This window comes from Charadrius vociferus, unplaced genomic scaffold (genome assembly GCF_000708025.1).
Source record: "Charadrius vociferus isolate BGI_N301 unplaced genomic scaffold, ASM70802v2 scaffold636, whole genome shotgun sequence".
Taxonomy (NCBI): Eukaryota; Metazoa; Chordata; class Aves; order Charadriiformes; family Charadriidae; genus Charadrius; species Charadrius vociferus.
In genome coordinates this window covers 1,642,238-1,652,989 of record NW_009649189.1, presented here as the reverse complement: position 1 = coordinate 1,652,989, position 10,752 = coordinate 1,642,238, and the positions used below count along the sequence as shown (strand labels likewise).

At 46.2% G+C, this 10,752-nt stretch overlaps 1 protein-coding gene across 1 annotated transcript; it reads right to left on the bottom strand.

Annotated features, from left to right (window-relative positions):
• Positions 1-575: 575 nt before the first annotated feature.
• LOC104289882 (schlafen family member 11-like) lies at positions 576-10,389 on the bottom strand. Its single transcript, XM_009888896.1, has 4 exons — positions 9,285-10,389; positions 5,751-5,879; positions 2,501-3,257; positions 576-1,449 (listed from the first exon to the last, which is right to left on the bottom strand). Exons 1-4 carry the CDS (start codon positions 10,387-10,389, stop codon positions 576-578), a joined length of 2,865 nt encoding a protein of 954 aa, XP_009887198.1.
• Positions 10,390-10,752: the final 363 nt, after the last annotated feature.

Sequence of the window (10,752 nt, the reverse complement as noted above, 5' to 3'; positions counted from 1 at the left end):
GCACTTGCACCCTGGCAGCTGCAGGACATGGTAGAGCTTACCTAAGCTAAAAACTCATTTGCCAAAAAAACCCAAACCCCAAGTTACCAACTCACTACACTGCTGCAGACCCGAGCCTGCTTAGGAGAGGTTTGGGACTGCACTGCTGGGGACAGAACTGCTTCCATGGGCAGAAAATGGCATTTATGATGATTCAATGTGATGCGAAAACCACAGCCCCGTTCCCAGCAGAGGTGGAGAGTAGCCACCACTCCCAACACCAAGCTGTGGTTCCGCTCTGGTACTGCTGAAATAACTCAGAACACGCAATCAGCTTAAAGAGCAGAGGAATTGAAAGTACAAGTCTCCAAACTGTTCTATGATTTATCCAAGTAGTTTGTAATCGTTGACTTCCTTCTGTAACTGCCATTTTCAGCAGTTTGTTCTCTCCAGGTGGTGATGTCCTTTAATTAAAATCAATTTTATGAAATCCTACAGGCCTACACATGATGAAACATATATATGAAACTGCATAATTTCTTTTTTGCATAGGCTACAGAAAGGGCATTAAAAAAAAATTGTAAGGCTGCCCCGTATCACTGAACAAAATATGAGCAAAGCATTCTGCTGTCCCTAGCCCTCGGTAAGAGTAAACTGTCATTTAAATATGTGTCTCTTAAGAACATTTTGTCTTTGTGATACAGCAAATGGAGCTTGGTGTTGGCTCTGGATGCCACGCAGAGCAAAAGATTGAGAGAAATCTCCTCTTGTGCAGGGACAGGGTGAATGCCAAACACAATCCTCCTTTCTAGGCCTGAGAAGCGTCGGATGCTGTCAAGAACAATGACATTTTCTGACACATCCTCTGCTGACCCCAAGGCTAACCTCACCCTACACTTGCTTATTTGTCTCCTTAGCTCTGATTCCAATATTTGGTGGAAGCCCTGGGCTGCATGCTGTGTACTGCACAGGATTGCAATATCTTTGATGGGGTAGCCTTGCCGGATGTACCTGCTGCACTGCGTGGTCACATACTTTACCATTTCAGATGTTCCCATATTTATTTTTTTTATGTAGTCACCTTGCAAAGAATGGGCACATTTAGCCTCTTTAAACAAGTCTTCCAGCATCTTATAGGGCATATCTGTGTTACGTTCTTGGAGGATTTCCTCCATGAGATCAAACATGACGTTGCATATTTCCCTGGCATTACGGACCACTTCAGTCAACCATTCCTGAGGATATAGTTCTGAAAAGTTAAGACCACAACCGAACGGGTGAGTAGACTGGAAGAAATCCAGGAAGACCCAGAAAATGCCACCTTTTTTCTTGACTAACTCCCAGGCCTGTGCGTACCAGTTTCCTTCTTCAGGACGAAAATTCTGAGCTTCATCAACCACAATGTGTTTCACTTGTGGGAATTTCCCCTTTAAGAAGGCCACACGTGTCACAGACCAGCAGATCTCATTTCTAAAAAAAAAAACCCCACAAACCGAAACCCAAAAAATACATTAAAAATACATATGGTAAACAAAAAGAAGATATGAGCAGACAATTCCCTATTGACTGCCTCCATTTCTCAGTGGGTTCTTTCTTGGAGGGCCATTGCTGCTTACTGTCTAAAAACGCCAAACTTCTCATCTCAGCTGCAGCAAGCTCGATCATTTTCCCGGCAGAAACATTTATTCCGGTGGATTAGCTGTGCACAGGCATCACCGTACCGCCTGCGCAGCCCCCACCAACAGGCTTCGGCTCTACCCTAGAAGGAGACTCAAGCCCATGCTTCCTACACAGACGCGCTGCAGTAAGGCTCCCCGGGGGTGTCCCCGCTCTCTCTGGCCCTGGGAAGGCAGCGCGGTGCTGGAGCTCTGGCAGGAAGGACAGGTTCCCTTTTCTCCCCAGGTTGAGCAGGGACTGGCAGCGCTTCTGCCAGGCCATCTGCCTGCTGGGGCCAGGACCTGCCGCTTGGGCACTGCCCTGTGTCACACAAGATGCCTTGTCCACCTGGTGGCCCGCTAACCTCTCCACACGGACACAAGCGGAAACACAGCGAGAACAGGACCTGGGGACTACCCTGACCTGAAATCCTCTACCAAAAGGGCATTAGTTTCTGGTCCCCTTGCCCAGATGGCCCAGGTCTAAGGTCCAGTTCCCAGCCCAGCTGCACTAAAGGCCCAGCATGGGCAGTGTTGAGGCAGCCACAGAGAAAGGCAGGAGAGTAGATTCGGCGTGAGCACCAGCCATAAAAGCCTGTTAAGCTAAGGCCATCGTCTTTTGAAGGTCTAACACGATCCAGCAATCACTGAGCATGGGATTCTCACTGCAGTCAGCGAATGCTGGATCTGGGCTGGAGCTCAGCTCAGCAATACTTTCAATATTAACACCTTTCTTGAGATTATTATTGTGTGTTTGTGTCAGCCAAAGTTATATATTTGGCAAACATGTAAAATCAGCAGGGCTTGTGCTGTATGTACAAAGGATGGAATGAAAGAAAAAAGGGGAAAAACATGTTACTGCTTACCCCACAAACTCCTTCAAGGGTTGATTTTCACAAATGTAGAGTATCTCTTCTGCAGAACATTGAAAAATGTTTCTTATTCTCTCGATGATCTTCAAAGCCACGATTGTTTTCCCTGTTCCAGGAAGACCAAGGACAAACTGCTCCTTGACTTTGTGCAGGTTCTTGGAGAGCAGCTCATACTGTTTGAGAGTAAGAAGGTTGAAAATCTCACAGCCAAGATGGTCACTTAAGTAGGACTTAAAGCCCAGCACAACAATCACAAGCGCACGCAGGAAGGCGGGGATGTCCCTGGAGGTGAGGATGTAATTTTCTGGGTACAAGCTGGCATAACCACACGGGTTTTCTTGGTTTTCTTGCTGGGGAACGCCACACCCTGCAACTTCCATCTGGTTCTTTGTGCCATTCAGGTGCAGTATTTGTGGAATCACACACACTTTTGAGGCATATCCCCCAACATTGACTAGTTTCTGCTTTAATGTGTAAGCCGTTTCTCTCGAGTTTTCATACTCAGCAGAAGAGGCGTCCTTGACTACAGTATACAATACCGGATATGCGTTTTCAGCTACTAAGAGAACATCACACACAACATCCTGTTTTTTTGGCAATCCAATGTCAACAGCCCAACTCCTTGAAAATATCAGTACCCCCTTGTTAAGTGGATGGATTTGTTTTTTCATTAAATCCTCTAATCCAGGATACTCTGAGAACACGTCAGTGCAGATGGTTTCTGGCTTCCATTTGATTTCATTAGAACCCACTAGAAAAAAGAAATAAAAAATCAGAAAACCAAAATATAGCAAATAATTTTCTCAACACACCCGTTACGGGAGGAATGTATTACACCATGAGGTCATCAAAGTAAATGATTTAGTGTGAGTAAAAAATTCAGCATTCCCATGATACCTGGTGGTAAACCTGTAAGGTTTTTTTTTATACGAATAAAAGAGATGCTTTGGGCATGCCTGACTTCTAAATGGAACAAGAAAAAGTCTCCTTGGAGGGATCTGTTCTGTTTGCCTTCTCATTATTTAGGTATTCCTTGGACAGATATGTTGCTGCCACAGGGAGATGGGTGGTTGAACCAGATGGAGCAGCGCGCTTGCAGCATCTCCTACACTCCTGGCTGGTAAAACACGATGCATACAGCAAGGGAAAAGGCGCCTAGGAGCATGGTCGGTCTCTTCAAGTATAGATTCATATTCCTATTAAATATAGGGGAATACATGAAGATACTTCTCATCCTAATGCTAACTTGGTGCTCCTCCAAAATAAGAAGTAACGGTAATTTTAAAAAATATTAACACAAATCATCCCTTAAATTGACAGGTTAAAATTACAGCTACGCGCATTCATAACACACAGACAAAGCTCAAATGCAAACATAGTTACACTGACTGTGTCACTGCCCTTCATTTAAAAACCACATTCTCATCAAGAAACAGCAATTGCATATCCTGTACTGAAACACTATTAACAGTGAAGTGATCATCTGAGAGTAATCCTGAAAACAGATGCGAAAATATAGCAAAATTACAAAAATATTTAGAAAAAATAGCAATTAATAGATACATACACAGGTCAGAATTTGGAAAAAAAAATAACCTATAGATTACGCTCAATTAGAAATTGTCTCTTGGCTACTGATGGGACCTGGAATTCGTGTCTCTCCCATGTGTCGAAGAGCTTAACCTAAAGCCCCAGCCCGGCCCTGCAGGAACGTGATAGGATTTATGTTGCCCTTGGCCTTCCCTTGTCTTTCAGGGCTTGGTATGTGGGAGCATCTGTTGCCCAGCAACCATCACTGCTTTTATAGCTGAAGTGTATCTGAAATAATCAAAGCCTTTACCAGAAAATAAAACCAAGGCAAGGTTCTCCACCGCTGCAGAAGAAGGGTTGAGCTTTACTTTCCCTTGTGTGTGTCCCAGCCTGAAGTTCCCCCTTGGCAGTGAGCAGGGTGGCAGAATTGACTTACTGGGTGAGATACGCATCTAAGCCGATCGGATATCCCACCCCCAAGTACACGGTGCTCAGCCCTGCTGACCAGCAACCCGGCATTGCTCATACCAAGCCATGGGGAGCATATGGACTTTGCAAGGTCTCAGGTTGGAGGCTTCTCCGGTTGCTTTCTTTGAATTTTTGTTGACCTGTTTGGAGCTTTGTTTTTACTCCTGTAATGGCATTTTTTTCTAGTACTCAGGTGGCTGTGGATAACAACTATCAATTTATACAGACAGTAGCAACAAGCAGCTCTTCTGCACAGGCAGAGACCTTTCTGCCTATAACATGATGATGCAGAGTGCAGAAATACAGTAGGACAGCAGAGGTCTTGAGATGTGGGATAGAGGATGCAGGGCTGAATTCAGGCTTGGGGTGGCAAGAGACAGAGCACAGGAGATCCCAAGGCCAGAAACACCTCTCAGATGGTCAGATAAAGAAAAGGAACGCAGCCCCAGAGCTGGACAAAACTGGGTTTAAGGGTAACGGAGAACAAGTATCTAACTTCTGTGAAACACATCGTGTTTACTAAACCCTGAAGTGAACTTGCAGACCAGTGAAGAAAGAACAAGGTGTAAAAGTGTGTTAGCAAATCGACAGCAAGTGACCCCAAACAGATACTGGAGTAGGAAAAAGAAACCTTCAGCATCAGCGACAGACTCCCCAGGAAAGAACCAGGGATGCTGATGGCTCACCCGAACAACCCCCAAGAGACAGGAGCCATCAACAGCAGGATCCTGAGTGGCGGTGGAAGGCTGAGCGTCATGCCAGGAACCGGGTAACTATTATTATCACTTTTTTTCACAGTGGTATTAATTTATTGTCCTTTTCTTTCTTTATCTGTAATAATTAGATCTTGGCTAATAATAATTCCTTGATTAGACTACTTAGAATTCAATTATGCTAGAAATAAATGATTCTCTCTCTTCTTTGTCCATAAGAAGATTTTTGGGCATAACAGGGGGCAGACAGTGCTCAAACCCCTGGGATACTAGGTATATTCTCAGCAATTGTGTGCATTAGAATGGGAGAAGAGATTGAAACACATGTAAATCAAGGAATTCAACATTCTTGGAGCAGTTGCATCTTTTAAATACCCTAACAGTTGTGTGCCTAAAATCTTGTATTTATATCACATTATCTTCCAATTAGTTCTGTCAAATACAGAAATTAAATAAAATCTTAAATTAAATTAATCTTAAAAAAAAAAAACAAACAAAAAAACCACAACATATATCCAGAATAAACAGCTTACCTGGGTAGAGGCATTTTTGGAGTTCAGACACACAGTGGAGACCAGCTTTTGAATAAACTGGCCTGGTAAGAGGAGGACTGTTTGACAAACTGAGCTCGTTCTCAAATTTATCAGCCAGATCTGAAATATCTTGGGGGAAGAAAATAGTATGTTATATCCATCGAAATCCTTCCGTATGAACTTTTAAAACCCAGCACTAAAGAGTAACTAAAATGATTAACTTAAAACCTCCCTTCGCAATCCTCCTCGAGGAAGTGCTGCCTACTAAGTTAAGAATGGCAGTATTCCGTCAAACCAACAGGATGTTGGTTTGCTGTAGCAGAGAGAGGGCTCATAGCACAGATGCCTTTAGAGTTCAAAGGCAAGATCTGGACCCTCAGTGGGATGAGCCTGTTAAGACCCCTGTGCTAATGGGGCAAGAGGCGCCGGATGTGCCAGTTCAGCACACCAGCACCCTTCAGGAACCAGCCACATGCACCGCTGGTCTCTTCAGTAGACGCGCATCTCCAAAAGACTTCGCTGCTTTGTTCCTCTCCTATCAACACCACCCTCTCTGTCTGTTGTGTGACTGTCCTTTGCAGAGACCCGACATCCCAGCTCTAAGGGCAGCGCAGGGCCACAGGAGAGGTTTCACATGAGGCCAGAGCCACCGGGCATGGCCAGGGCTCTGCCAGGACAGGAGGTCTCCTTCAGCTCGTATGTTCCTTGCTCATACCATTGCTGCCATGGGCACACACTCGAGGGAAATTTGTATTACAGGGAACCCATAGGAAAGGAGGCTTAGTTTCATAGAATCATAGAATGGTTTAGGTTGGAAAGGACCTTGAAGATCATCCAGTTAGATCAGCTGGCTCAGAGCCCCATCTAACCTGGCCTTGGATGTTTCCAGGGATGGGGCATCTACCACCTCTCTGGGAAACCTGTTCCAGTGTCTCACCACCCTCACAGTAAGCAAAAACAAACAAACAAACAAAAAAAAAAAAACCCCAAAAAAGGTTCCTTAAATCTAGTCTAAATCAACCCTCTTTCAGTTTAAAGCCATTACCCCTTGTCCTAACGCTATAGCACCTATTAGAGTCTGTCCCCATCTTTCTTATAAGCTCCCTTTAAGTGCTGAAAAGCAGCAATAAGGTCTCCCCAGAGCCTTCTCTTCTGCAGGTTGAGCAACCCCAATTCTCTCAGCCTTTCCTCATAGGAGAGGTGCTCCAGCCCTCTGACCATCTTTGTGGCCCTCCTCTGGACCAGCTTCAACAGGTCCATTGTCCTTCTTATGCTGAGGACTCCAGAGCTGGACGCAGTACTCCAGGTGGGGTCTCACGAGAGTGGAGTAGAGGGGCCGAATCGCCTCCTTTGGCCTGCTGGCCACACTTCTTTTGATGCAGCCCAGGATACGGTTGGCCTCTTATTCAAATCCATGGTCAGAATAAGCTCTGTTGGACCCACCATACAGGTCTTGTTGTGGGGCGGTGGAATGAAAAGCAGGATGTAGCTTTTGAAGGGGAATGATTTCACAATGGAGTGGGACAACATGCCTTAAACTGAGCAAAGCCTTGCACCCCTGCTCCTTTGAAACAACCACACCTGAAATACAACTGGGAACAGGGGAGCAGTTTGCACCCCACTGCACAGTGCGCATTGCATGCTGAGCTGCAGGCTGGAGAGGACTTCCCTCAACCTCAAGCTGATCTATGAAGAGATGACTGGCCAGGTTTTAGTAGCCACCCTCATGTTGCTGACTTCATTACAGATGTTAACAGTACTTGATAAGGGGAAGAAGAAAAGTTGCAGGTCAGTTTGACACCACTATTACAGCTAAAACAATTATTTTACTTCAGTGCTGGCACATGACTTATGCCAAGATGCTGGATCTACACTAATCAAACCAGGCCATGGAGACTGATCCTCGCTGGTGTATCAAGTACTGGGGACTTCACTGAATGGGGATCAGCACCAGTAAGGGCCTTTTTGTTTTTCAAAACATTTTTAGGCATCTAAAGGGGCCAGATTTCCACCAAGACATCACTCCCTCCTAAGCATCTTAACAGACAAAGCCAGCTTCCAAAGTTTTCTCCAGTTCTCATTAAGAGTAATGGAAGCCTTACCACCCTCAAAGTGAAAAATTTCTTCCTAATGTTTAATCTAAACCTGCCCTCTTCCAGTTTAAAGCCATTCCCCCTCATCCTATCACTACGTGCCCTAGTAAAAAGTTCTTTCGCAGCTCTCCTGTAGGCCCCCTTCAGGTACTGGAAGGCCGCAATAAGATCTCCCCGGAGCCTTCTCTACTCCAGGCTGAACAGCCCCAACTCTCTCAGCCTCTCCTCACAGGAGAAGGGCTCCAGCCCTCGGATCATCCTCGTGGCTCTCCTCTGGACACGCTCCAACAGGTCCATGTCCTTCTTATGTTGGGGACTCCAGAGCTGGATGCAGTACTCCAGGTGGGGTCTCACGAGAGTGGAGTAGAGGGGCAGAATCGCCTCCTTTGACCTGCTGGCCACACTTCTTTTGATGCAGCCCAGGATACGGTTGGCCTCTTATTCAAATCCATGGTCAGAATAAGCTCTGTTGGACCCACCATACAGGTCTTGTTGTGGGGCGGTGGAATGAAAAGCAGGATGTAGCTTTTGAAGGGGAATGATTTCACAATGGAGTGGGACAACATGCCTTAAACTGAGCAAAGCCTTGCACCCCTGCTCCTTTGAAACAACCACACCTGAAATACAACTGGGAACAGGGGAGCAGTTTGCACCCCACTGCACAGTGCGCATTGCATGCTGAGCTGCAGGCTGGAGAGGACTTCCCTCAACCTCAAGCTGATCTATGAAGAGATGACTGGCCAGGTTTTAGTAGCCACCCTCATGTTGCTGACTTCATTACAGATGTTAACAGTACTTGATAAGGGGAAGAAGAAAAGTTGCAGGTCAGTTTGACACCACTATTACAGCTAAAACAATTATTTTACTTCAGTGCTGGCACATGACTTATGCCAAGATGCTGGATCTACACTAATCAAACCAGGCCATGGAGACTGATCCTCGCTGGTGTATCAAGTACTGGGGACTTCACTGAATGGGGATCAGCACCAGTAAGGGCCTTTTTGTTTTTCAAAACATTTTTAGGCATCTAAAGGGGCCAGATTTCCACCAAGACATCACTCCCTCCTAAGCATCTTAACAGACAAAGCCAGCTTCCAAAGTTTTCTCCAGTTCTCATTAAGAGTAATGGAAGCTCCCAGGTGATTTTGAATCTTTCCACTTCATTTAGGGGCATACAGGATCCCTAGGAAGGCTTATTCCAGTTGGGAGTGCTTCAAAAAGCACTGCTGAACAAGTTCAGAGAGTATTGCTTCACAGAACAGGTTGCCGTTGGAGGCCAGTTACAGTACCGTCATCCCCACTGCCTGTGACCGTGCCATGGGCTAAAGCCCTTTTTCTAGGTTTGGTGAGAACACAGAGCAAAAGAAGTTGGTCTTTCCTCCTGAAACTTTACAAACCAAGGCAGAAATGAAATTGGCACTAACGTAAGTGCAGATTTTACCTGGGTCTGCGTCTGTCATGAACTCCACCCATTTCTTGACGCTCAGTCTTTCGATCGTGTCATTTGTCACCATCCAGGAATCGGGGTTGTCATGGAAAACAGCACAGCAGAAAGGTTCAACTCGCACAGCGCATACGTAGCCCTGCAGACCTTCTGCTTCATCACAGACGCTCAGGACGTAAGTCTTAAACTGCACGCCAGCCTGAGAGCCGCAGAAGTGATGGACCAGCATCGAGCCCATGGTTTTAGCTACTGTTTTTTCTAAAGCTTCTTTCTCCACTTCACTATGGCTTCCAACAACTTTATGGCTCTCGTCATCCACTCCAAAAAATAAATAACCACCCTGAGTATTTGCAAAGGCAGAGACGTATTTTGGAAGGGTTCTTCCAATGTATTCCAAGATATTCTTTGTAGAGAAGTTCTTAAATTCAATATGTGTTGTTTCTGTGAAATCCAGGACCTCCCCAACCATCAGTCTGTCTCTCTCTAAAAACCTGGCAGCGGCATCTTGGATGTTGCGCTCCTCAATGCTCAGGGGGGTCTCCTTTGATCCCCCATCAAAATTTAGCAGAGCTTTCTTAGCCCTTGGCCTGTTCTCATCATGGCGCTTGGCACAGCTTTCCTTTTCCCTCAGAAATTCAGCAGCCTCGCTCGAAGTCATGGTGACAACCGAAGTGATAGACCTACAGGACAACCCAGTGCTCAAGCTACAGATACGCGGCTTTGTGGCTGGGCTTTTCTCCTCTGGACCTCCACAGCTCCACGTCTTAACAAAAAGCAGCAGGTGACTCTGCTGCTGCATCCACGTGAAGTATTTGCTGGTCTCGGTGCAGCCGATGCACGCCCTGAGGACCTGCTCTATGTCCAGACCAAGGCTGTGCTTCCCAAAGCAGTAATCACTGTCTTCGCTCTCCATCCTCACCACTCCTCCTCCCGAATTCAGCAATGCACACACTGCTATAGAAAGCTTCTTTTGTTCCCTTTTCTTATTGTCAGAGGTCTTCTTCCTGGACCCCTCCCCTAAAGCTATTTTCCCAATATCTACCACCGTATCAGCATAGTTCGTTTTCAAAATAATCCGCAGCTGCCCTCCATGTCCGGCCATCCTGATCCTGAAACAAAAATCGATTAAAACCACTCCACGACTGTACACAGCAGTGTGACTAAGGAAACCATAACGCCTTTGGTGTGGGCTTACACACCAGATTTAATACACGGGAAAACAAAAATAATTATTTGCAATGCTCAAGTGAATCAAAGCCAGATTATTGCAAAGACACCCACAGCCGTCATGTTAATTAATGTTAATTTATTGGGCCCTCTTGCACGTGGGGCTCTACCCGTTCCCTCGAAGGTACAAGCAGACCCCGGCTGTCCCGCCGGGCGCCCACCGGAGCGCTTCCACCGAGCGCTCCCGGGGGCCGGGGGGCCGCGGGACCCTGCGCAGAGCCCCCGGCGGGGTGGAGCG